The following is a 27,559-nucleotide window of genomic DNA, read 5'->3' on the forward strand; positions in this document are numbered from 1 at the left end:
TTCAATTTTATGCATATTTATTCCTACAAAAACCAGAAGGCAAGAATTTGAGAAAAAAATTTGTAGATCTGGATCTCAAAATTGGTTTAAACACCCAGTTGGTGCTGCCTCATTATGGGAAGGGACACTGCTGATCTTGAGAAAGCTCTAACCTGTTGATCCCTCCAGCAAAGTTCAGTTAGTTCCTGCAGTAGGGCAGATACAGAGGAAGGGACCAAGGGCACAAGCCTGACTGAAGAGAAGCTACCAACACTGTCCCCTCTGCGCTGACTGAAATGGTGCAGGTGGCAGCCCAACGGAAAGGCAACCTCATCCTCTAGAAGCGCTCACTGTGAGCAAGTTCACTGGCTGAAAAAAATAATCCTTAGGTTGGAGAAAGGAAACTTTTTTTTTTTTTTTGGCTGCATTGGGTCTTCGTTGCTGCGCACGGGCTTTCTCTAGTTGCGGCGACTGGGGGCTACTCTCCGTTGTGGTGCGCGGGCTTCTCATCGCGGTGGCTTCTCTCGTTGCGGAGCACAGGCTTAGTTGCTCTGCGGCATGTGGTATCTTCCCGGACCAGGGCTCGAACCCGTGTCCCCCGCACCGGCAGGCGGATTCTTAACCACTGCACCACCAGGGAAGTCCGAGAAAGGAAACTTTTAATCTGGAATCACTGCAAAGACAAATGGTTTCTCCAAGTCATTTTATTAGAATGTGTGACTCAAAAGGAACTGCAAAGAACACGCCTAAAAATGGTGTACACAGTTTATGCCTGACACCTGCAGACACTAGATCCGAAGTTTGGATGGCAAGGGAGCCGGAGGGGAAAGTAGTGGGGTGGGTTGGGACCGCGACGGCACTGGCTGGCCAGACCTCACACAGACCGGGTCTCCAAGACTGAGGTCCCATGACAGCGTACATGTACCAAACAGGTTCAACTCTTCTCTCTGTGCAAGAGCAAAGGCCTCTGGACTCAGTCGGAGTCACTGTCTGTCTCAGCTTCTTTCACATCCACGCTGAATTTGTACTCCTGGTCACATCCCATGTAAGCGTCGCTCATGAAGTACAGAGTGTAGTTGTGGGCACCAGTGGCCGGGGCCACAAAGTCGAGCTTCACCTGGAGAGAGCAGGCAGAACTCAGGGCCAGCTCAGACACAGGAAGAGTTCTCACCCTGCCCCATCTCACAACACGCGAGGGCCAGCGGACACACTCACCTTGGCCTTCTGCTGCAGGGTCAGCCTCTTGATGGAAATAAGGCTATTCGACTTGGCATCTCCGATCACCACCCACCAGCCCTCTTCACGTTTCTGTAGTGACCAAAAGCCAACAATGTCAGCACATAAAACTTGATGATCATGACACCAGGAGAAAAGTTACAAAAGTAAGAAACCAGAAACCAGAAAGAAAGCTTTCTAAAACTTCTTCCCAAACTACAATTGGATATACCTAAGATTTTAAACTGTCTGAGGTGTCTCACATGAATCTTTAAGTAGGCAGATGAACTCATTTGTTGGTTCTGGCTCATTTCCTTGTCCCAAAGTACCTTCTCCCATTTAGTACCTGACACTAAATCCAAGATTCCACTATCAGACATCTAGTCTTTGGGGCCTCGCAGCTTTGAGTTCCTCAGAGACCCTTTCAAATAAAAGGCATATATACCGGAGGAGAAAAACACGTTAATATGGAGGTGAGCCTGCCAGCAGAGAGGATCCAAAGTAGGCCTTGCGTCTACCAAGAATCCCCCTCTGCTGGCCGCTCCACTGTCAGAAAACCCAAGCATTCCACTTTAAAGCGCTCTTTCCTCAGAGCCCATTAAACGAATAGTTTGTAAATTTAAACATTACAGTGTATCTGGTTTCTCCTTTCAGCCTTCAATTATTCTCCCATATAAGGGATCAGATTTCCTCTTTGGTGGTAAAGAACAAAGCACTGGAAGCAGAGTAAGTGGCTGTGAGAAACGAGAGCGAAGAAACACCAACTAGAAAAGCCCAACTGTCCTGGAGACTTTTTTTTTTTTTTTTCGCCCGAGCGACATGTGGGATCTTAGTTCCCCAACCAGGGATCGAACCCGTGCCCACCCCCTGCATTGGTAGCAGGGAGTCTTAACCACTGGACCGCCAGGGAAGTCCCCCTGGAGCCATTTAGAGTTAAAGATAAATGCTTCTTCACAGCCACGGACATCAACAACACCGCGCGACTGGGGCGTTCAGTTACGACCAGTCACCTAAATTGCCTTAAAGCAAAAAACCACCAAAAACTCCCACAGAAAACACCCATGGCCCCAAGATTAATCCTCAGGCCTGTGGCTTCGTTATTACCCTAAATTTCCTCCCTCAGTGACCATGTACCCTTGTAGCCCAGCCTCTAGCCAGTGGGTAGGACCTCAAGTGGACCCCTGGGAAGCCGCTCCCAGGATGTACCTGTGGGAAGAGAGGCGCGATCACGGGGCCTGTGACTTCCTCCTCTCGCTCCAGCTGCACCAGCACCACAACCGGCCCGCCACTGTGGGGAGAAACGCAGGTCGCACGTCACAGCTGTGCCCAGCAAGGACCCGGGGCGGGGCACCTGGCCCTCTCTGGCTCACCTGCGGATGCTGTCCTTGTCCACCACCTCGTAGGACAGCTCGATGTTGGGGTAGCGGTTACAGAAGCGGGCCACGTCTGCGATCTGGCTATCAGACAGCTGAAGCAACGCGTTGCGCTCTTCGTCCTCCATCTCCATGATGTCAAAAACACTCTCCACCCCCTGCAGCGGGTGTCAGAGGTCAGGGAAGAAGAGAGAATGCAGACTAGCAGCAGAGGAAAGAGGCTCCAAAGAGCAGCTACTTTTACTTCCTATGCCATCAGATCATCTAAAGAAGACATGGCTTCAGAAAGAACATGGCCCACAACTGTCAGGCCCTCTAGCAGCTCCAGGGCTAACACCTCCAGAGAAGCCAGAATGAGAAGGCTCCCCTCCACAACCGCTCCCAGTGCAAGACGCTCGGCTCCCAGCCTCGGCCACCCGACACTCCGGGTCCCGGCCCGGCTCACCTTGTCTGTGCAACGTTTGATGTGCTCTGAGGTGAAGTGTGGCAGCTGTTTCAGGTACGAGTCCTTGGACCACATGGCTTGGGTGACCATCTGGGCCAGCTCCATGGCTGCCAGAGCCGGGCTGAGCCACCCGTTGCTGGAGAGGACATCCACACAGGCCTGGATGAGCCGGATGGCCTGAACAGGGACAGGAGAGCAAGAGCAGGCAGGGTTGGAACTGCTGCTTCACGGGCCACAGGGGCCTCCCCCCGCCCCCACTCGATACCTTGCTAAGGATCTCCTCTGTATCCGACTGCAGCTCAGCACTCAGCTGCATGCGGGACAGGTGGGCCTGCAGAAGCAGGTTGGTCTTGACGTGCGGGTCGTTGAACTTAGGGTTATTCAGCTTGTGGGGGACCTTCTGGGCCAACTGGAAAGTGGAAGAAAAAGAGCTGATGATGAAGAGGTGACCCTGCCTGAGACCCACTCTCAGGCACCACCTGTCCCAGACTCACAACCCTTCAAAACTCAGAGGGGTGGCTGGGTGCCTGGGGGTGGTGGGGCTGAGACGTGCGGAGGTGCGTGAGGGAGGTCGGGGCAGGAGGGGTCGGTGTCTTCCTGTGGTGACGGAGCATCGCGCGCTCTGGGCACACGGGCCGAGTTTCAGCTCCAAGCATGTTCTCCTGAGGCCGAGGTGCCCTCACCTGCCGCAGGAGGTTGTCTTCATGGTGCCGGATGGGAATGTTCTCATACTCGGCCGCATTGGAGATGATTTCAATAAGCCCTCGCACCTTGGTCTTGGCATTCAGGGACATGCTGAAGAGCTCTGAGAGAGGTAGGGAAGGAGATTTGAGAGGAGTCAAAGCAGGCAGAAAAGGAGCAGAGAGGAGAGAGTTAACTCCTGGGCTACCCCAGCTCCACCCTGCGATGCGTGCCTCTGACAAACACCAGATGGGGCACTGGAAGCATCATCATCTCTCATGCCCCATGGGCTGCAGACCCTGCCTGAGATCCCTCTAGCTCAGGCTCTGCACAGACCCAGCCCCTGCCGGCCCTCACCAATGGTGGTGTAGTTGATGTAATAGTAGGCAGCGATCATGCCCAGGTTCAGAGGCGCCACGTCCATCTCGTCCTCAATGCTGATGCACTTGGACTGCTCCAGGTCACTCAGGGTCTGTTCCACGAGCTCCGACAAGTGGTCAGACAGGTGACGATGGGAGATGCCTGTGAAGGTGAGAGGTAAGTGGGGAGTCACAGGGAGATGGCGAGCAAGGGCTGTGAAAACCGCAAAAGGATAAGGTGTGCTCCAAAGCCACTGACCCTGCAGGTTGTAATAATTGGGGTTCTGTGTCATGCGGCGGTACAGAAAGGTCCAGGTGAGGTAGTCCACGGCATCCTGCTTGTTCTCAATGGTCTTGGTGACAATCTCAGCATTGAAGTGGTCATGCATACAGTGGTCCAGGTGAGACTCTACTGGCAAAGGCTCATATAAGAACTTTTTGAAGAAATCCTATGGGAAAGAAGATAATAAAGAGTCAATGACAATATGGTCACAGAGATAGGTCAAGGGGAAAAAAAAAGGCCAAGGGAAAATGCGGCCCCTGTGTGACAGACAGACACAGCTAATCAAAATGGAAGAAACCAGTTGCACAGACAAGGTGAGTTGGGTCTGGACCTGGAGAGTTGGGTGTGTATGCCTGTTCCCACTGGCATCACTGGTTATTTCTACAGCAGAGACGGGGGTACACCAAGTCCCACATGCTGAGCAGAGCATGAGGGAAGATGGAACCAGCCAGAGGGAGAAGACCTCAACACACAGAGTCAACAGCAGTAGCAAAAACCAAAGGCTACAAAATTCTACGCAGCCAAGAGGCTTGTTACAAAAGCAACGTGGAGGATAGAAGAGGCATAAGTTGACAGACAGAATGTAAAAAAATAAGTAAAGACATCTATCAAAAGAGAAACTAAAGAATCTGTTCTGAGGCCCAGGATCAAAAGACAGTGCAAGAGGCCCAGGCTGACCTTTTTGGAGCCCTGGCACATGATGACGCAGCGCCCCTCGTCATCCTGCAAAGGGCGGTTGGCGTGCCCCACCATCTGCAGCACGTCGTAGATGGGGTAATCCACGTACCTAGAGACAGGAGGGGAGAGGAGGCAAAGCTGCAGCAACAGACACTCAGGAGGCTGACTCCCTAAATGTCAAAGAATAAAGTGCAAACACGGGGAGACGTGGGCCAATCACAGCAAAACTCTGTTTACGAGTTCCCATGTTCAGGCACTAGTTTCACACATTATCTATACATCACTTTAGTTTTCAAGTGTAAGAGTCATTACTTTGTTGCTCAGTGTCCTTGAACCAAAGCTATTAACCCATCTGATGCCAACAGCCAAATAACTCCCCATTAAAGGATCTAATACGTAAGGTAGGCTTCCAAACTTTACAGCTATATAGTTCATGAGTAATCAAGTCACCCGACTCAAATCCAAATCTAGAAGCAGGTTCAGACATTAAAAATAAGTCCATATAAATAAAACCCTGGCTGGGGTGGAATCTCGGCCAGCTGTTTATTTCCCTAACACCTTTTCTTCACAATAGTGAACTTCTGGATTTGCAGGTGTTACGTTCATCTTAGGAAGGAAGGTCCCATTAACACAGAGCAAGAGCACGGCCGTACTCACGCGTGGATCTTGCCGTTGTAGTACTGGGTATCCATGATAATCACCAGGTGGGCGGCCACATTCATGCCCCAGCAGAGACTCCGAGAAGCTACCACCACCTGGATAGCCCCTGAGCAGCAGAGGGGAGAAGGAGACTGAGCACAGGGCTCCCTGGGTGAGGCAGGACCTGCTGCCTCCTGGGCAGGTAGTGGCTTATCTTGTGTTACGTTTCAGAACTCAGAGCAAAGCTTACCAGGAACAAGGTTTAATGACTAAGGGGCTAACTCGGTACTACAGGAGGTGGCTCTATGTCACTGTTGCTCTGCTGGGGGGGGCTACCCTGGAGGAAACAAGGTAATCCTGGAGCAGAATCCCAAGCCCAGGGAAAGCTAGGCTCACACTCCTGCCTGACAGATGGGCCTTGCTGACTGGAAAGGGCTAAGGCTGACTCAGCCACGGGCTGGCTCAGTACATGGTAGCAAAATCGAGCTCTGAAGGTGCCCCAAACCAGACAGATTCAGGGGTCAAAGAGTGACAATAATGATTCTGGCAGAAGAATCTCCACTGCAGCTCCACTAAGCACTGTCAAAATAATACTCTGCGTGAAATGCCTGACGTCAACAAGGGACAGAGGCACACAGCCACCCAAGGGAAACAGAGTTTACTCCATCTCTAAGGCCCAACCACTTCGCCGAGCCTGCTATCCGTAGAAAACCAGGTCTAGTGGCCAAATATCCTGGTCTAAAAAACCAGGTTCTGAAAGAGCACAACCTTATGTGCCTGCCTGCTTTCTCATCCAGAAAGTAGGGGTAATATCTGTCCCACCTTCACCACAAGGATACTGAAATCAAATGAGATAACAGATAAAATAATCTGGTAAGTATCAATATTTTGAAAATGACCAATGTGCTGTAGAGAAGTATCACCCACGCCCAGAAGTTGAACACGCCCCCGTGACACCTCTGGATCTAGCCTCACTCTGCGCTCAAGGCTGCTCTCTACCTGAGCTGAAGAGCTGCTCCACCAGGCGCCGCTCCATGGGGCTGAGCCCCTCGTGCAGGTAGCCCACCCCGTTTAGCAGCGTCTCCTTGAGCGTGCTGTCACTCAGCTTCTCCAGGTAGGGGATCAGGTCCTTCTCCGTGCAGTGCAGGAACCTGGGCGGCATGAGCACTGACTCAGCCTGGAGCGCTTCCCCACCGCCCCCCCCCAGAGACCCTTCCAGCTGTGCGTCGCCCAGCCCCGAGCCAGGCGGGGGCCACCCCACCCTTGTGAACAGAACACCCGGCAGGGTAGGCCAGTCTCACCTGAGCCAACCCTCACCTCCCCACGGGCCCCCAGGAGCCAGGCCCCGCCCACCTCTGCCGCTGGATGTCGGCCGCACATGTGGTGAGGATGTCGATGGCGGTGAGGCGTGTCTGCTTGCGAGACGGAACGAAGACAATGACGGGCTTCTTGGGCGAGTGCTTGGTGATGGCGTGGTACACAGGCTTGGCCATGGACAGCAGGCGAGTCTGTGTGTGGCTAATGTTGAAGCCCTGGAAACCGAGGAGGAAGAAAGGAGGTTACAAACCCAGGGAGCCCTGGACGTCATGAGGCCACGTGGGAACGGGAAGAGCGAGTCCCACCTGGATGTGCAGCTCCAAGGGCACGGGGCGCACGTTCGGGTGGAAGTTGAAGGTGGAGGTGGCGCTGCACCCCAGCCAGTGGGCTACGTCCTTCGCGTTCGAGAGTGAGGAGCTGAGGGCCACGATGCGAATGGGCCTCTCGATCTGGGAGGAGATGTAGCGCATCCGGGAGCAGATCACCTCTAGGACGGGCTGGGAAGAGGAGCGGGAGTCACTGCAGGCCCGGGCGCTCCATCCTCGGCCCTGAGCTACCTTCGTGTGTAGCCCAACGACCTCGAGACGATCTCCTAACTCTTCCTTGTGATTAGGGGCTCTCCCGTCTTTGGGTCCACCTCCTCCACAGCCAATCTCCAATAAGCAATGCTATTCTCCAAGAAAACTACAAAAAAGTCTCAGATCATCCTTTCAGAATAAGGTGACGGGCAGAATCCTCTTGGGAGAAGCCCTAGTCTCTGGCCCTCACCTAAGGCCCAAGGCCAAGGCTACTCTGCCGGTCCCAGTCCCCCTCCTATGCTGCAAGGTCAAGCCATACCCCATTCTCGCCCCCGATAAGGTGGACCTCATCCACCACGAAGAGGTTGATGTTCTGGACATTCTTGCGCTGCTTCCACCGCCGGGAAAGGATGTCCCACTTCTCGGGGGTGCTGATGATGATGTTGCCTTTGCCCAGAAGCTTCAGGTCCGTGCTGGTCTCCCCCGTCAGGAGCACCACCTTCTTGTTGAGCCTGTCCTGGAACTTCTCGTACCAGTCCATGTACACCTGGCAGGCGGGCAGAGGGAGGGCAGAAAAACATCAGGCCACGTCAGGCTTCAGTTCATGAATTATGAGAAAAACATGGGAAGCCAAACACAGAGGCCTGTCGCCCTGTAGCTCTCAAGCTAAATACTTCGTAACCACACACCAACCTATAAGTGACCGGAGAGCTTCCCTTTAGTATACGACTGAGGAAATGGCTACCAGCAGGCAAACAGTCTTGCCCCAGTTGGCTCTGCAAATTTCAGGGCTCAGAAAACCTTGATCTGGACTCAGAGATGAAAACGGTTTCTGGGAAAATTCACACGTGACACACCTGCTCCGCCAGAGCCTCCATGGGGGTGATGTAGACACAGCGGCCCTCTGAGTTCTGCAGCAGCATCCGCAGGATGGCGAACTCCGCACAGATGGTCTTCCCGCTGCCCGTGGGGGCCCCCACAAACACGTTGTCATCGCTGTTGTACACGGTGTTAAACACTGAGAAGTGACAGAGAGGCAGCGTGAACACCGAGAGACTCGGACACGCAGGAAACTCAGCCAGTCAGCCCAGAATGGCAACCATGAGTGGTGATGGCACAGGGCCCCCAGCTGCAGTCAGGCCTGCGACATCTCTCCCCTTCATCCGCTCCTTCCCACACAAGAGGAGGAGAAGGGACCAAGATCAAGAGTTCAGGGTCCCTGGAGATTTGCGGGAGGACAACAGAAGCAAAGGAGGCCAAGACTCCCTCCTTGCTTCTCAGGGACAGGATGCTGAACCAAGGGGAACTGGCTCCCCTCCTCTGCCCCTCCAACCCTCTCCCGTGTTTCCTGGAAAGAGTCAAATACACAGAGAAGGTAAAAGCCTAATAAGTAAGCCCTGGCATCCAGACTGGGTTAAAATCAAGTTCTACTATTTATTAGGCTGGTTCAATTGGGGTGCCTCTCCCTGCCTCGGTTTCCTCATCTGTAGAACAGGACACTGATGGTAGTATCTCAAATGGTAAATCCCTGTTTGCTAGTATCTCAAACAGGATTGTGGGAGGAATGAAAGAGAAAACACTTGGGATGCACCCAGCCCAGAGTACTTAGAACACGGGGCATGCTCTGGGAACACAGCTGTCGTTTACAGCAATGAAGGGGGAGGAGGCCTCGGTCAACACTGTGCACTCTGGTTCAATACTGGAGCCTCCTGAGCCTGAGAAATGACAGTGCACTGTGATAATAAGACCTGCTCTACCAACCCTCCTCAGGGAGACGTGCAAAGAAGCGAAGCAAATCTAACAGTAAACAAGGGCTTCTGAGAACGGAAAACGTCCTGGCTGCTCCAACAGTTGGCACTGATGAGCTCCCACACCTGCCAAGCACCTGAGGGCCCTCCTCCCCCTCCTCCCGCAGAACCTACCTGTCTCCAGGGGACCTTAAAAGGCCTCCAAAGGAACCGCCCGCCTGGAAACGGAAACACCTACCCTGGGTCTGGATGGGGTTGAAGAAAGGAAATTTATCTTGGTACAGGCTCTCAAAGGCACTGTTTCTCAGGGCAGACACGGGCAAGGGCTGCAGGTCCAGAAGCTCGGTTGGGGGTGGGTACTTCTCCGGTAGGATCAGGTGCCGGAAAGAGACAGGCAGCTGGGTCTCACAAGCTGCCAGAAAAGAAACGGGAAGGGCAGTCAGCACACTGGGAACCCCAAGGCAGCATACACAGCACTCTCCCCAACCAAGTCTGGCGCAGTACAAGGGGCAAGACACGCATCTAACTGCCCCGGGAGGACCTGGCCCAGGGGACCCTGCGGACGAGACGCACTCACAGAGCCAGCGGTCAGACACCACACGGATGAAGTACTGAGGGGGCAGCGGTTCAAAGACGGGCACGAAGAACGTAATGAGGTGCTCGTCCTGTGCATACTTGGCCTTGAGTAGGAAATACTCGTGGTGCAGGATCACCTCGCTGTCCACATCCTCCACCAGAATCCAGAACGCCTCTGATGAACCATGGACCTGCCCACAGGGGCACAAGTGACAGGAGCATGAGCTGGCGGTAACTCAGCCCTCCAATCCCGCTCTCCTCAAGATCCCTCTGAAAGCAGGCCCCTGCCTCACACAGCCTGACCTTTTCATCCCACTGGAAGTCGGGCGTGATGGTCAGCTCCACCTTCAGCGTGGAGCGCGTGATAGGCTGCAGGTGCACCGACAACTCCAGCTTGGGGAACAGGTGGACGTATTTGTGGATGGTCTTCCCCATCTTGGGCATGCGGATAAGCTCCCCTGCGAGGACACAAGAGAGCACGGGGCTGCAGCCCAGCCTGCCTGATGTACCTGCAAACCCAGCCCTGAGGGCCACCAAGGGGAACAGGCGGATTCCACTGCAGAAGGGCAGGCTCTTCCCTCCACTCTCAGTGGGCCCAGAGGATTCAAAGCCCCGAGACCAAGAGCAAGCCTATTGCTAGTGGGACGAGACAAGCAAGCCCAGGATGTCAGGGCACGAGGCCTAGGAACTGGAAAGCAGGCAGGCTTAGGGAGACATCTGAGCTGTGCGGACGAGCAGGAGGACGGCTTCCCACACACCTATCTCATTGTGATTCAGGTCATACAGACGCTCAAAAGGGAAGTTTTTCTTCTCGATCTTCTTCACTACTTCCTCAGGGAGTTTCCGGAACTGGCGCAGAGGACACATGGACTGCCACCTGTCCAGGAAGGAAACAGAACTATCAGCCCCTTGTGCGGGGCCTGGAACAAACTGCCCTCCTCACGGCTTCCAACGGATGAGCTGTGACCCACAAAGCACGAATGCTGAAGACAGACATCTCCAACTATGCCACCCTCCCCGACTCCTCAGCTCCACCCCAAAGGGCCTGCCCCCTTCTCAACTTTCACCCAGGTGCATATTTCACACATCAGGGCGAGATCTGACGCGCTCTAAGGCTTTCCCACCACACCCTCAGCCCGGGGACCCCCACCCTGTGAGCAGCTTCCAGCTCACTGGGCCTTACATGCGTTTGTCAATCATCTTGCAGAGGTTCAGGGTCTTGTCTGTAAGCTGCGCCCAGCCTCGGTTCAGGACAATTTCAAAGATGGCACGCATCAACCGGCCAGCCGACTGGGGAAAGATGAAGCGTTCCCCCTGTCAAGTCCGCACTGTCCCCAGACCTAATAATGCAGCCACCCGACACAGGGTTTAATTACCTCAAGCTCTGATACGACCAGCTACACCAACTCAAAACCCAAGTCCCTCTGTCATGACCCACCCCCGCCCCCAGCAGACGCTGGCTGACACAGGACAGTCAGAGAAGTGCAGCTAGAACTCAGCGCCCAGCACTGTAACCTTCCGCTCACTGCGTGATCTTAAGGCTTTTGGCTCATTTAGCATTTAGAGTCCTAGCAAGAGTAAGGGTGCTAGTGACTTGCCCTGAGGAAAAGACAAAGAGTAGTTAATAAAGCCTTTTGCCATTTCTGGGTTTATTTAGGAGCCCAGCAGCCGTAATGGGAAGTCCCTCTCCACAGGGAAGCAGACACTGTGTCTTGCGATCTCCACGTGGAGCCTCCCCAGCATCTCTGTAAAGGCCTCACCTTCCCACGTGCTCAAGATCAGTAAAACAGAGCTGCCGTACCACACGCGCACCAGCCAACAAGCCACCTGGGGCACAACTCAGCATTCCTTCTCCCTCACTAGTGTCAGGCCTACTTTTTACCAGACACACACAGAACACGGGATGGGAACTTATCAGGGGTGGCACAACCTGCCCTCACCTGGGTAACATATACCATGTCGGCCATCAACGCAAAGCCCTCCAATTTCAGTTGCGAGATGAAAGCTTGGAGAAGCACATTGATCTGGAAAAAAGCAAGATCAGCCAGAAGGAGGCCGATCATTGAACCATCCGAAAAAGTGAATACATTTCTGCTCTGGGCATCCATGCCAGGTAAGATCTTCTAGAGCTCTTGATTTGCAGACATTAAATAATTGTTACTCCATGTAAAAAGAACATGTGAGAAGGATGCAGAAACTCGGAGAACTGAGCAGATTACCAAGAACAAACCCAAACTCAAGGGTCATCTTTTATTTTTATTTTTTTAATTTTATTTTATCTTTTCATTTTTTTAATTCTTTTCTAAGGTTCATCTTTTAGAAGACTAGGAAAACCACCTGATCCTTACCCCAAGCAGAGAGGAGCTGGGCTCACCTTCGCACTGGGTTCCTCAATGCTCTCCTTTACAGGGATGGGCACCCTCTCCAGCAGCTTCTGCAGCTCCAGCTTCTCTTCCTGCCACAAGAAGGAAACAGGTCAAGAAAAAGCCAGGAGGCCAAGGAGAGAACCAACCAGTGACGTGGCAGTGGGTGCCAACTTCCAGTTCCAACATGCTGAGTGGACTCACTTCTCTCACGGTGATGTTCTTGAACTCTGAGGACAATGAGAAGACTCTGAAAAGCTCAATCTCACTCAGGGTGGGCTTCAGCAGCTGGTTGTAGGTCTGTACCGTATCATTGGTGATGTAGTAGTGGCTGGCTATACGACCGAGTTCTGTCACCTACAAAGAAGGAAGACTCAATCCAAAGCTGATCAGTAACAAGCGGCAACCTCTCATTGTGGACAAGAGGGGCCCACTGGGTGAACACACAGCGATACAAGTGCCTGGCCCAAGCACAGGAAGAAGGATGGCCCAATAAACTGACCTAGAGTGTGACTTGATGCCCACACAGACAAGAGAGCTGGATCAGCTACCACAGCTCAAGATATGGAAAGGAAGCACCGTCAGGTTTTATACCATTTTAGAAGTTCCCAGGTTCAAAGGGCACAGTCCAATGCCACTTGTTTTTCTGCTGTTCCAAACAGTGGGCAATTAGGCAGTACTTGAATCCAGACAGTGATCTGAAAAATTGTCTCCTGGGGCTACAACTTCTGCAGGGACCTCCGTCCCTCAGCCCACTCACCTGGAAGTTGCCCGTCTTCTTGTCGTACTTGACCAGATTGTTCTTATCCAGCATCAAGGCAGCAGTATGAACCAGATCCAGTCGGCGCTGGTCCAGCAGGGGATCTCCCTTGAGGTCATCATGAGAGATGCCATAGAGGGTTGGGGACCGGAGCATTCGGATATACAGGTAGGCGTAGCCCAGCCAGTTCACTGCATCCTATAAGAAACAGATCATGGGCCTTAGCATGCAGAACTGATGTCCAAGTGAAAAGCTCCCACAGAGCACTTAGACATTAATTCCCAACTATGACGATATGTATTATACTGTCTTGTGAACGTTTATAACATTTCATTATTAAGAAGACAGAGTCCTTTCTAAGATTTTGGCAACAAGGGGGACTGTCAGCCAGAGACCCAAGAAGCTTGAGAGCCTGCTTACACTGAGAGACGTGAAGCCCAGGGTTGGAGGACCCCGGTGCTGGTGGCCCACAGCACAATGACCGAGACCACCTCACTCCTGGTACCCTGGCCTCTCTGGAGAAGGCAAGAGGCGCCAAGGACAGAGCCCTCCCCTACCTTTGCGTTCTGGACGTTCCCCAGCACGACTTCCGCGTTGAGCATGTCAGGCAGCTTTGATACCATCTGGCTCTCAATAGGAAGCTGCTGATTGAGGAGGGACAGGTAGTACTGCAGCTCCCCATGAGAAGTGATGAGTATGCCTTCGCCCTTGGTGTCATACTGAGGTCTTCCTGCTCGTCCCAGCATCTATAGGTCAGAGACAGCAACCAAGAGGGCTATGGCCACAGAGCTCCTGGGTTTGAGTCCAGGCTTCTACATTATGGAACCTCACCTTCCATCTGCCATCTTTTGGGCCTCCTGTGTATAAGACACAGCATGCTTTTCCCCACTGAGAATAAACTCAAAAGCTCCATACCTGCAGGATGTCCAGTGCCCCCAGTTCTGTCCAGCGCCCCTTCTCTGGACTGTACACCTGGGTGCCTTTGATGATGACGGTATGCGCGGGGAGATTCACACCCCAAGCCAGGGTTGCCGTCGAAACTAAAACCTACAGAGGCAAGGCAAGGTAATAAGGAAAACGGACGTTACCACCATGGATTACTATCCTCAACTTCTCTAGGCAACTGGCCTCAGAGCTTCTAGCAGCACCGAGGTGGGTCCCGTACTTGCCAACGTAACACCATAATAAAGAGGAAAGGAATCCACGGGTTCCTCATCTCTTCAAGAATCAACATTTCAAGGTTCTAGAGACACTTAAGAGACAGATATGCAGACCTATATGAATCAACTTAAGGTTACTAGATAATTTAAAACACAGGCTCTCCTGAGAGAGGGAATGAACAAGGTCCTGACCTATGTCTGACAATATCTGGAGTCACCAACATGTTTGCTTTGCTGGGCTTCTCAGGTGCTTTCCTGAACTCAACTCATCTTCCCTCATGCAGGACGTGAAGAGTTGGGAGAGGTGGTATGACATTACACTGACTGTACCTACCCAACCCTCTGACCTGGTTTAACTGAGCCAGAAACAACAAAGCACCAGGCACAAACATATGGCACAACGTCCGATGTTTCCAGTCTTCTCCATCTGTGCTTTGCCCACCCTCACCTGAATGTGTTTATCAGCAAAAAGATCCTCTACAAGTGTCCGGTCAACTCTGGTCATGCCCGCGTGATGAATAGCAAAGCCATAGGGCAGGAGATCCTTCAGCTCCAGGTTCTGGGGAACAGAAAAGAACAGGTGATGAGGTGAGCCTTCCTGAGGGAACTCCCCCAGAGACGAAGCAAATCTCTTCAGCTGAGACTCTGCCCCTCACCTATCCACATATCCACAGCCAATCAAACCTCACCCTGTGTGAAAAAGCACCACCACTCACTCCCAGAGGACCACTGGGACAACTCGGATTGAGCCAGTTACCAGGTAGGAATGAGAGAGCCGGGCCTGTCTCGCCTCACCTTGCACTGCTCGGCTTCTGTCCGAAGGACTTCTGTGGAGGCCGAGCCCTCTCTCAGAAACAGACCCAGCGTGTCCTTCTCCAGGCACATGTCCCGGATGGCCCTGGCCGTCTTCCCAGTCTCCTTCCGGGAGTGGACAAACACCAGCACCTGAGTAGAGGCCACAGTTTGCCACAGTCAAGAGACACAACTCCAACAGTCACCCCCACGCCCGAGGAACCAGCAGAAGCAGAGGCTGCACCATTATCAGGCAAGAAACTGAGGTCTTGAAGAGGGGCGATGGCGGTAATGCACACTGGCTCAGAAGCCTAACAGGGCCCGCAAGACCCTAAGCGAACGAACCTACCAAGTACAGTGATGAGGGTCCCGTAACTGGAAAACTAAACTAACTCTTAGCACCCCATCTTTTAACAGCAAGTTTAAATATAATATGAATGCACATTCAAGAATCTCAATTAATTTGTGTTCAGGTACCTGATGAGATTCTCAGCTGCTAAAATGTTATATAAAATAACGGGCACTGGCCTTTATAAATGGACTTAGGAAGTAAGTCTCAGTATGAGACAGGCACTATTTTGTAGGAAATAAAGTCCTCCAAGTACTTAGTGCCAAGAAAAGATTTGTGTCTTCATGTAAATTCTTATGTTTTCTAATCAGGCAAAATAGTCAATGTTCCATAAAAAAATTAGATCATACTTACTAGTAAAATGCCCTTTCACTAGTTTTTAATTTTTATCTTCATTTTTACTATGTTTTTAGTGTAAGTCACCCAAATCTTTTATGGAAGAACCCTTGATAATGTAGATAGACAAATTAATTATTTGTGCCTGGTGACTTCCTTTTTGAGTTTTTAAATTACAAATTCAATTTCTTTAATGGTTATAGGACAATTCAGATTATCTATTTCATCAAGGCTGTTTTGGTAGTTGGTTGTTTTTGAGAAATGGGCCCATTTCCTTTAGGCTGTCAAATTCATGTGTAAAGTTGTTCACAGTATTCCTTTACTATCCTTTCAAATGTAACAGATTCTGTAGTAATATCCCATTTCGTTTCTGGTACTGGTGATTTGTTTTGTGTCTTCTCTCTTTATCTTTGTCAGTCTTGCTTGGCTATCAGTAAGTCAAAAATTCAAAAGAACAGAGTTCAAGAATAACGAGAAACTATGACAGACCTGATTTTTTCCAGCATGTTCCATGATTTTCTCATAGACAATTTCATTCATGATCTGGAAACGCTTGATAGCTTTTTTCTCCGTAATGCCCACGTAAGTCTGTTCTAGAGGCACTGGGCGGAAGCTAGAAGTTCAACGGTTAGACAAATGAGGCTTCTGAGACAAAAGTACTTAGGAAATAAACAGTCCTTTTCACTGCCATGGAGCAATATTCCTCTTTTTGGATTCATATCACATCAAAACCCAAAGGCCATTCTAAAACCCAATCTAACAGAGCTCCTTGGAAAAGAAGGACAGCAGGAAGGTCACCCTGGTTAAACTTCTCCCAGTCTTTTCTTATACCTGTTGTCGAAGTAGAAGAGGCCCTTGGCAGGGTCCACACGCAGAAAGGTAGCCACATCTTCATAGTTGGGGAGGGTGGCACTAAGACCGATGAGTCGGACATCCTCTTGGGTCATCTCAATGTTCCGGATGGTCCTGGCCACCAACGCTTCTAAGACAGGACCTCTGTCATCGTGGAGAAGATGGATCTCATCCTAAAGAATGGGAGGGCAGCAAATTACCTGTAGGACTAGAGAAATGTGGCCCCCTTTCCTGAGAGTATTCCCATTTTGTAGGTACACACCTAATATGCCAAATAAAGAAAAGGGATCCCAAAGCCAAGGAAACCCAAAGGATGAGATAATATTCACCGTAAAATACCCCAGGAAATAACATGCTCCGACCACGAGCTGCTTTGCTACAGTTCAGTGAAACAATGCTTTATGGTAAGAAAATCTGATACTTCGGGTAAATGAATTCATAACTCCACTCAAAGGAAAATTTCTTTACTAAAGATAAAGCTTCTGATCAGACCATATTTATATCATATAAGGTTTTACCTCTGGGCAGTTATCTTTACCAAGAACGAATTGTATAATGCATCAAATGAAGAATTCACATAGCCTAAGGCAGTGCTTCTCAAATTTCAGCAGGCATACAAAGCAGGAGGGGATCTTATCAAAATGCAGATTGTATTTCAGTAAGTGGGAGTGGGGACAGGGACTGCATTTCTTTCTTTTTTAAAACAAATATTTATTTATTTTGGCTGCGCTGGCACGCAGGATCTTTCTTGCAGCACGTGGGAATCTTTAGTTGCAGCATGCTGACTTCTTAGTTGCAGCATGCAGACTCTTGGTTGAGGCATGTATGTGGGATCTAGTTCCCTGACCAAGGAGCAAACCCAGACCCACTGCATTGGGAGCATGGAGTCTTATCCATTGTGCCACCAGGGAAGTCCCAGGACTCTGCATTTCTAACAAGACTTTGAGTAGCAGACTCTAAGCAGGGGCTAGCAAATTTTTTCTTGAAGGCCAGAGAGTCAAGATTTTAGGCTTGTGGGCCATACAGTCTCTGTTACAAATACTCAATTCTGTCACTGCAGCACAAAAGTAACTGTGAACAATATGTAAACGGGTATGGCTGTGTTCCAATAAAACAAAAATCAGTAGCCACAGATTGCCAACCCTGCTCTAGAATGCTGCAAATCAACAAGCAAGGTCTCCTTTCTGCTTCCCCAGACAACCAAAAGAAACAGCACTCAGACTGTCATTCCTCCCTGGGGGCTTCTGTGTATACAGGACACAATATCCTGACTCTTTACTCATTCCCTCTGAGAGTGGATTATTTATAAAGCCCTTTAATGTTCTGGGAGGACATAAGTATCAATAGTTTTTTTAATTGTCTGTTTACATTATTTCAAAATATTTGACATAAAAAAAGTATAAATGATATGGTAAACAGCATGCACCTACTGGGAAGTGTTTCAATTCGGTGCAGATTCTCATTTAGCGGTAAGAGCAATGCTGACAATAGCTGCCATTACGAAGGCCAGTAACTGGAGGAAAGGCACTGAAGAAAAGTTTAGCATTAAAACCCAGCAACCCCTCCTCAACCAGGCCTGGGCTCTGCGTTCCCACAAGGACCCCCTGCTCACCAGGATGATGAGTCGCACGAGCTGGGTGTAGGTCCGCTCCCCACCCTTGCGGGTAATGATGTCCCACTTCTCAGGGGTGCAGACGATGATCTGAGTGGCGCTGATCTCCTCCTTGCACAGCTGGTGGTCTCCAGTCAGTTCTGCAACAGTGATGCCGTACGTGGCCAGGCGCTGGGTGTAGGAAAGGCACATCAGGCAAGAATGCTTGGAGGGGGCCTGGACTCCACACTCTCTGTGAAGTCTGAGTGTGGGGTACTGGAGGTAGGTATCAACCCTTCAGGGAAATATCAAGTGTATGAGGTCGATCATATGAACATTTATTTCTAAAACAAATCCAAGTTTACACTCAGGCTAAGGAAGCAGAAAAATGCTCTCTGGGAGCTCTGCACACAAGAGGGGGAAATGGAAGCTTGCAGACAACAGACCTGGAATAACACTAGATCTATTATCAACCACCCATGTGAGTGTTTCATAAATACTCCGATAATGCAAATGATACCAACTGCAGAAAATTGCTAAGGGGAAGATTAAAAAGATGGTAAACCCTTGTAAAAGCCCAAAACAGATCCAGGACTTTCTCCTTTCACAAACACTCTGTACTTGGGTCAAGTTCCACCTTCGAAGGAGAAAAAAAACACCACACAAGGCATTCCAGAAATGCCCTAATATAAGAAGCAGAGAAGCACCAGGCCTGTCCCCAGTACTTTTATTTTATTTTATTTATGGCTGTGTTGGGTCTTCGTTTCTGTACGAGGGCTTTCTCCAGTTGCGGCAAGCGGGGGCCATTCTTCATCGCGGTGCGCGGGCCTCTCACTGTTGCGGCCTCTCTTGTTGCGGAGCACAGGCTCCAGACGCGCAGGATCAGTTAATTATGGCTCACGGGCCCAGTCGCTCCGCGGCATGTGGGATCTTCCCAGACCAGGGCTCGAACCCGTGTCCCCTGCATTGGCAGGCAGACTCTCAACCACTGCGCCACCAGGGAAGCCCCCCAGTACTTTGATAGCTGCACCCAATATCTTCTGGAGGAAGGTTCTACCCCCTTACCTTTCCAAAACTGCCCACCATCTCCTGCACCAAAGACCGCATGGGGGCGATGTAGATGATCTTGAAGTCATCCACGTTGATAGTGCCATCCATGTTAATGTGCTTCCCTATCTCTCGGAGCATACACATCAGGGCCACGTTGGTCTTACCAGCACCCTATGGGAGGTCAAGGACAAGAAGGCCTGTGTACCTTGTTATGCTCACTACCCCAATTTCTAAGGGCTTATCACCAAAACAGAGCATGTCCTGCGGATTTTACCCTACCATTTAACATCTCTTCCACCAAAGAATGAAGAATTAGGGGGTAAGGATGGAGATGAACAATATTGCCACCTAAAATATACACCGCATTCCACAAGAAAAAAGCAGGCAGAGCAGTGCTTACGGTAGGAGCGCAGAGCAGCAGATTCTCATCCGTCTCCAGAGCAGCACGGTAGAGCTTACTCTGGATCCGATTCAGTGTTTTGAAGCCCTCAAATCCAGCCTGGGCATATTTGGGCAGTTTCTCCACTGGAAGAAGTTGCTAGAAAAAAATGCCATGCACATCACATGAGCAGCACCCTTGAGCAGACTGTGGTTTTGCAAGATTGCACTTTCCGGCAACCTCCCTGCATAACGCTCCACTAAAGGCCAGACCAGAGAGATCAGTATTGTCCCCAGGGCTCAAAATCAAAACGGGAAAACTCTGCAGCAGCTTCCACTTCTGGAATAAACTATCTGTGAGACAAGACCACACTTTGGTCAATGGGTGGAAATCCAAACTGGAAGGGAGGCGAAGTGAGCAGAAAACTTAGAAAAGCAATTCACTCACTTCTTCAGAGCCGAAGGGCTTGGGCTTCAGAGCAGGTACATGCACCTCTTCATAGCCCTTGCGCTGGCGACGGAAGGATCCGTCAGGAAGCTGACAGCGTTTGTTGGCCATGAAGTGGCTCCCCTGGGTAAAAACTAGGTCCTCCAAGTCCAGAACCTGTCGCGGAGCCAGTGCCTGGGAGTATGAAAAACAAGAATATAAAGTGAGCAAGCTGAGCAAAGGAGTTTCCATCCCTCACAGCCTTGGAAATGGCCTTCGTACCTACCTCTCCACCCTGGTCCAGATCCATGGTTTCCAGATCTGTGTCCATCCGGGACTGACGCACTCGCTCTCTCCGAGACCTCTCCTCCTGTGATGCAGAAAGAAAGAAAGAATAGCAACGATTTATCACCATCCCAGCTTCTTGACCTTTTCAGTCCCTTGGCTGAGCTTGACTCACAGTTGCTGACTAGTAAGTCCTGAAACAGAAAGGTGGCCCTTTACGTTCAGACCCTTGAGGACCACCAGAATGATGAAATCAAACCACTTTCAAGCGACAATACATAGTCCTGGGATTTCAAAAGTCGATGTTCAACAATGCAGCATCAAGGGCTATCCTTAAGGGACAGAGTGTGGGTTCTGTGTTCAGCAAACACGCGTTGTGTTCCTGTACTACCAGCAGACACCATGACTTATTGTGTAAACAAACAGCAAAGGGCCCAGGTGCTGGTGACGATAGCAGCAGGTCAGCAGTCTCTCGACCACACCAGCGTGAAGGTGTTGATTCCACACTGTACCAATGACCAAACTCAAAGAATCTGGAGAAATAATTCACTTCTTCAACTTCCTGCTTTAACAGGAATTTAGCTTTTTGCTGCAATCTTCTAACTAGCGTCTCTTTTCCAAAGCAAACACTCTAGCTCAGCAGTCAGACAGACAAACCAACCCAGCCCTTACCCGGATCAGATCCTCCTTCTCCGTTTCGTGGAGCTGGTAGAGGAACTTGGACAGCTCTGGGTCAGCTTCCATCTTTCCCATGATCCTTTCCTTTTCAGCTTCACTCTGTGCACTGGCCAGCAAGGTACAGTATAAAACTGCCAACAGCAAAAGGAAGAAAGGGAAGGTGAGATACAAAATCAACCTTCAACCCTGGGGTAGAAAGAAAAATACATGAAACAATTGGCGAGGCTATGAAAGCAACACAACCTCTATCACACACCTACCTACGACCCGAAAGCGTTCTCCATATATACTCACTCATCATCCTGTGCTGCCGCAACACCTTAATAAAATCAAAAGTGTTGAAACCAAGGAGCAGAACCAGCTGGTTCTCACATTCCCGGTCATCACTGGCCGTCTGCAGGGAGAAGGTAACACCACAATTAAGGACACAGCCATCTGCTTTCTACACTGCCCCATCTGCTAAGACACACGGAACACAAAAACATTATCCCGGCTGTACCTTCAAAATCTCCAAGACTTCATCTGCCTTCTTCTGCGACACAATGGCATCATCATAGAAGCGACTGAGCTGCCGCTGGAGCCAAAAGGCATCAATATCCCGAGGGTGCAAATCCTTCTTCTTGGAACTCATCAGTTCCCCTGAGGCCACAAGCTACAAAGTAACCAGGCACTGAGCTCACTGTGTCTCCATCTGCCCCATGTGCTTTCTTATCATCCTGCAACAAAGCTCTGCAGGCCACCCACCCACAGCCTACCCTCTTCTGAGGACTTTCGGGGGGGGGGGGGATGGCGACTCTGCTATACTGAGTTCATGAGCACACCAAACCCACCAAGACTTCATCAACACATGCCTTTGAGAAAGAGGGTGACTGACTGAAACCTTAAGAAAAATCAAGACACGAAATGTTTATCACAGCTCACCCTATGAAAAGGTAGCTCAATACATAATACATGACAGGATCTATGGGAAAGGTATGGGAAATACATAATACGTGACACGTATGGGAGAGAAGTGCTACACCCAGAAATAACCTGCCCTGCAGCGGCGGGCAAGAGCAAGCTGTACTCACATTAGCCGAGAGGGTGCAGCGCACCACCGCCTCGTCCCCTTCCATGTCGTCGTCCGATGCCTCTTCTCGAACCTCCCCGTACACATCTTCATCACCTTCCTGTGGAAACAGCCCGAACCCCAACTCGTGACCTGGAGCTGATCCTGGCATCACCACAGAACCTCTCCCTCAAGTCACTTAAAATAAGCTCCATGGTTAGAGCAAAGGCTTCTGCGGTGGAACCAACAACTTACTGGAACCAGGGTCAGCCTCATTCCAGAGTACATTTACCAGAAGGACCAATACAGAAGCACACTTGGGAAAGCACACAGTGACCAGAAATGTAGAGGCCACACTTCGCTTGCTCACTACTGTCTTTACTCACACACCTGCCTACAGGTGTACTGTGTATTGAGCACAGGGTCATGTTAAAAGCAGGTCCTTAATAATAAGCATTTGTTCAATGAATGAATGCTATGAGCAAAGCATTCTTTTAGTTTGTTGCTACTTAAAATAAAGAAATTCTACTAACTCTACTGGAGGAAGGGGCTCAGCAGTCATCTACTTAATCATATCGTTTGAAAGGTGGAGACACTGAAGCAAAATGACCTGTCCGATACAGGACCAAAATTCAGCCCTCTCGGCTCCCAGCTTTGTGCTCTCTCCTCTGACTCTCCTTTGCTACCCCTTCTTCCTGTCCTAGTTTATGATATCCCAAAGCTGGGGTTTTACCTTTCAGGAAGCCAAACACACCCACTGAGAACTCGAATGCAGCTCTGCACATTTTTTCAAGTGCCCCACTTGTTCCTATTAGTTATATTCAAGAAATTCTAATTAGATGGTAAACCTCAGTGACTGCTGCAACTGTTACTGAAACAACCATGTACAAAATATGCCCATGCTCTGTGGCAAATGTGCATTTTTTTTTGAAATTGGCAGTAGGACACAGTACTGGAAAGAGGAAAACTATCACAGTACAGTTAAAATGCAGTAAAACGGGACAGCACATTCCTGAAATGAAGTATACGCTGTACTTACCTCTTTTTCTTCCTTTTTGCTGACCCACTTGGTTTATCTTCAATTATTATATTAATTTACATTTATAAGTTCAAATTTGCTTTATAAAACCAAAAAATAACCATAACAATTTTTCAGCGAAATAATATTTATGCCCAAGTTTGACACCAATACAACACCATAAAACTTATCTGGCTTAAGTTAGGGCACTTCTTTATATCAGAAGTGGTCCCCTCACCTTAACAACTGAAAAAAAAAAAAAAAGACAAGACTGGGTCTGTTTGCTTATCACTTACCTCCTCATCAGACTCAAACTGTACATTCACACCATACGTCTCATCAATGTTGTCATCTGAAATGGTGAGGGATGAGAAAAAGAGGACAGGGAACAGTTAGTAAAATGAGGCACTAGGGAGCTAATTTCCTCCCTAACTGCCTGACTTGCCTCTCCTCAGGACAGACCTAAGGTCTAAGGACTAACAGACAAATGATCAACATAAGAGAGCCTGGGACTTCCCCGGTGGCGCAGTGGTTAAGAATCCGCCTGCCAATGCAGGGGACACGGGTTTGATCCCTGGTCTGGGAAGATCCCGCATGCAACAGAGCAACTAAGCCTATGCGCCACAGCTACTGAGCCTGAGCTCTAGAGCCCACGAGCCACAACTACTGAGCCCGCGTGCCCCAACTAACGAAGCCCACGCGCCTAGAGCCCGTGCTCTGCAACGAGAAGCCGCTGCAATGAGAAACGCGTGCACTGCAACGAAGAGTAGCCCCCGCTCGAATCAACCAGAGAAAGCCCACGCACAGCAATGAACATCCAACGCAGCCAAAAATAAATAAAATAAAACAAATAAATTTACAAAAAAAAAAAAAAGAGAGCCTCCTGTGCTGCCACCACCAAGGCCTGCTCCAATCTGCCGGCCGTGGATACGGCCCTGCTCTGCCTGCTCCACCCTCCACCCAGGCCCTATCCAAGTTTTCTCCCATGTTCTATACAATAAAAGGGTCTCAGAATGAGAAATGGCTACCGGAATCTAGGGATTCTGGTGTCCGTCAATCATAACCCCTCCAAAAACACCAAATAGGTTATGGAAACCTTGTAAAGCATCTTTCAGATGCTTTAATGGCTGAGGCTAGAAGATCACATTAGGGGTCAACGAGCATCCAGTTAATATGGTCAGGACACAAAGAGCTCACTTACCCATATTCTGGATTTCCTTGTCTCCACCATAGTCTGTGATCTTTTTGCCCAGGTTCACTAACACATGGTATCTTGTATCATCTGTCTGACCCAGCAGCAGATCAATCTCCTTTCTCCTTTCCTTGTCCCGAAGCTTTTCATTCTTTAAAACAGCTAGAACTTCATCAGCTGCCCCACAAAGGATATCACGTGGCTGGCGGCAAAAAACAAAAACAAAAAAAAAAAACTTCAGAACGAGACAAAGACAAAGAACATCACTGACCAGCTTTACGTGACAATAGGATGTGAAGAGCTGTATCTCTTTAAAACCTGCATACCAGGTTCCGACCATTTTCACTAATGTTAATTTAAAAATGCCACCAAAGCTCACAAAATTGAAGGAAGACTCATCTGTTTCAAAAAATCAGGTAAGTGGTCTTAGGAAGACAGACACGGCTTCCACAGCAGTGTGCCACAGTTCTCCAGACGGGAGAGGCACTCTGCAGTCCTGCCCTAGCCTGCCAAACTTGTGGCAATTCTTCATCCTCACCTCCTCTAGCAACCACCTCACCAGAGTCTCTCAGAGACCCACAGAGGTCCTTAATCTAATCACATGTATAATGCTAAGAGCACAGATTCTGGATATAAACTACCCGGGCTTACATCCTGGCTCTGCCAAACACTACCTCTGTGACTTGGGAAGATTACTTAAGTATTCTTCGCCTCACACCTCTCTTCTGTAGAATGGAAAGTAAATATTAATAGCACCTGGTCATAGAGCTAACATGAGAACTGAAAGAGAGAAGACATGTAAAATGCTATCCCATATAAAGTAAAGTGCTCCATAAATATTAGCCACTTCTGCATATCGGTATGGCCCACACAGGAAAATACACAGACAAGGTTCCTCTGGTGCCTCCCAGTTGTGACTTCCTCCCTCTCCAAAAACATGGCTTCACCCTCTGGCTGCCTCACCTGGTCCCCAAGTGCAGCCTGGATGAAGCTGAGCAGCACTTCGTAGGTCTCCCGGGTCTCTTTAGTTTTGGGCTTGTAGATGATGCCCACCATCTCATCAATGCCCTCCGAAAGCAGAGTATAACCCTTCATCTTGTTGATGTCATGCCGGTCCTCATCACGCTTTCTTCGCCTAATGGACAGAGTGTGATGCTGAACGGGCAGAACCTTCCCTCTCAAAGGCAAGACTAAAGGAAGCCCACCCCACCCTCCTCCCCTCAGCTTCATGACACACAGGTAATACTTAAAACCACAAATCTGTATCTCAGCAAATGATTCCCATTTGGCCTTAGTCACTTGCAGGAATATTTCTTTATGGGAATACAGTAACAGAAAGGGAATACTCTGACATTCTCTCACTAGATGCACTAAATTTTACAATGAGACATCCTCCACGTTCATTTAAAAGAGACAACCCTTTCTACTTTGTCTGACAATATATGATTGGATTTTGACTAGTTTTTTATCCCTCAGACACATTTTCTTTTTCTAGCCAGAAAACCGAAGCTCCAAAGGAATCTACTGCCATCAATTCCTGGAAAAGAAGTCATACTCTGCAAAGTGGAGGACCAATGATATGTAACTCATTTCAAATACAACTGCTTTACTCAAAACCGGGCCTACGAATTTTTGAGACTTCATCATGAGAGAAGAGGAAGACAGAGACGATCAGGGTCGAAAGATAACAGTGAGATAAAATTCAATGATTTTTTTTAAGTTTGGAAATATATTACCCCGCAAAAGTAAAAAAACAACAAAAAAGCAAAACAAAACACCTGCCTTTCATGCTTGAACGGTAGTTTATAACAACAAAACTGGAAGTGGGCAACAGCAGACAAAAGAAGCAGGCGTGGTAAGTTAGTAATAAAATAGAAGAGTGAGAAGAGTTACTGAGACAAGAGTTTAACGGGACTTCCCGGGTGGCGCAGTGGTTAAGAATCCACCTGCCAATGCAGGGGACACAGGTTCGAGCCCTGGTCCGGGAAGATCCCACATGCCGCGGAGCAGCTAAGCCCGTATGCCACAACTACTGAGCCTGCGCTCTCCTGCAAGCCACAGCTACTGAGCCCGCACGCTTAGAGCCCGTGCTCTGCAACAAGAGAAGCCACTGCAATGAGAAGCCCACGCACCACAACAAAGAGTAACCCCCGTGCACAGCAACGAAGACCCAATGCAGCCAAAAAATAAATAATTAAAAAAAAAAAGTAAGGGGTTAACAGATAAACTACTATATGTAAAATAGATAAACAACAACAACAACAAAAAAAAGAGTTTACCAAGAATCTTCAAAATACCATGAAGAAAATTAAGATCTCTCTATGGATGAGAAACACATGTTGAAAAAATATCTAAAAGTTGTTTTCCACTTCAGATACACTTGTTTAGGCCAAAGAACCTTTCGATTCTTATGTTCTGTTTTTATCTTTACTGAATTGTTTTAATGCCACTGACATCTCACTTGCACCAAGCAATTCAGCAAAAAAAACCACTGCTCAAATGCCAAGGGAAAATGGACTTTGGGTCTGAAGAAAAATCATTTTCCCCCTGCTACTCACTTGGCTCTTCTTTCCTCTTGCATCTGTGGTTTCGTCCGTTGAGCCTTATCTCCCATCCGGGTGCCCTCCAGCTTCCCAACCAGGGACAGAACCTCTCCTGTGGGTTCATCCCGGCGGGTCCGGTCAATGAGAGAGCGGTCAGCTTGGAGGACAAGATTCGAGTTCTGAAAAGATCACAATGTTATCGAAACTCTGACAGGAGCAGGGCCAATGCCGGTACCAAAGGGATACCAGCTGATAACAAAGGAAGTAAGAACTGGGGCAAATAAGTGACGAAAATCACTAGCCGGAATAAAAAGATGTTTTCCTTAAGAAGCGCATCATATAATTGCGCATGAGCAAAGGGCAATCAAATCGTTAGAACAATCCTTGCTCCTAACACTGCCCATAACTCCGCCCTGGGAACACTGTCGGGCACGCTGGGGATGACATACGGAAGGGGGCGGGAACAGCGCCGAGGGGACAGGGAACAAACACTCCTGGCAGAGCTCTTAGCCCATCCTGCTCGCCCCGGTCACCAGTGGGGTTATTCATATCGTCGTGTACCCCCTCCTTCGCCTGAATCTGATTTCCCCTCTGCTTTCGCGGTTCTCCCGTAGGCCTTCAGAGTTAAACTCCCTTCCTCAGCCTCCCGCTCCCCACCGGCCTCCTCAGCCCAGAGCCCTCCTCCGAGCCCACACGCACCGCCTTGTACTCGTACTGCAGGCTACGAGCGGTCACATCCGCCATGGCCGCGGATGCTCAGGGGTGGGTCTCAGAGCTCCGCTCCCCCTACCACACTCTACAGACTGCCGCCGCTCTCCGCTACCGCCTCGCCTGACGCAGGAAACACGCACAGGAGGGGAAAATGAGACTAGCTCTTTTCCGCTTCCGGGTCGCGCGCCGGGAAGTGCAGGTGGGGCATATCTCCG

At 49.7% G+C, this 27,559-nt stretch overlaps 1 protein-coding gene across 1 annotated transcript; it reads right to left on the bottom strand.

Annotated features, from left to right (window-relative positions):
* Nucleotides 1-668: 668 nt before the first annotated feature.
* Nucleotides 669-27,497, bottom strand: SNRNP200 (small nuclear ribonucleoprotein U5 subunit 200). Its single transcript, XM_061168700.1, has 45 exons — nt 27,333-27,497; nt 26,649-26,812; nt 25,054-25,225; nt 24,100-24,292; nt 23,195-23,250; nt 21,903-22,001; nt 21,332-21,484; nt 21,127-21,226; nt 20,827-20,963; nt 20,156-20,239; nt 19,891-20,064; nt 19,465-19,602; nt 19,080-19,235; nt 18,036-18,206; nt 16,403-16,596; nt 16,061-16,184; nt 14,890-15,039; nt 14,543-14,653; nt 13,850-13,981; nt 13,492-13,680; nt 12,935-13,132; nt 12,379-12,531; nt 12,186-12,266; nt 11,752-11,835; nt 10,995-11,101; nt 10,570-10,688; nt 10,115-10,269; nt 9,813-10,002; nt 9,474-9,647; nt 8,345-8,505; nt 7,807-8,034; nt 7,275-7,466; nt 7,006-7,184; nt 6,652-6,803; nt 5,671-5,779; nt 5,014-5,122; nt 4,312-4,501; nt 4,051-4,215; nt 3,696-3,817; nt 3,278-3,421; nt 3,013-3,189; nt 2,565-2,725; nt 2,401-2,482; nt 1,195-1,287; nt 669-1,096 (listed from the first exon to the last, which is right to left on the bottom strand). The coding sequence occupies exons 1-45, from the start codon at nt 27,375-27,377 to the stop codon at nt 953-955; spliced, it is 6,411 nt and encodes a 2,136-aa protein (XP_061024683.1). The 5' UTR covers nt 27,378-27,497; the 3' UTR covers nt 669-952.
* Between the last annotated feature and the right edge of the window lie 62 nt (nt 27,498-27,559).

This window comes from Eubalaena glacialis, chromosome 14, assembly GCF_028564815.1.
Source record: "Eubalaena glacialis isolate mEubGla1 chromosome 14, mEubGla1.1.hap2.+ XY, whole genome shotgun sequence".
In the NCBI taxonomy this organism is placed as follows: Eukaryota; Metazoa; Chordata; class Mammalia; order Artiodactyla; family Balaenidae; genus Eubalaena; species Eubalaena glacialis.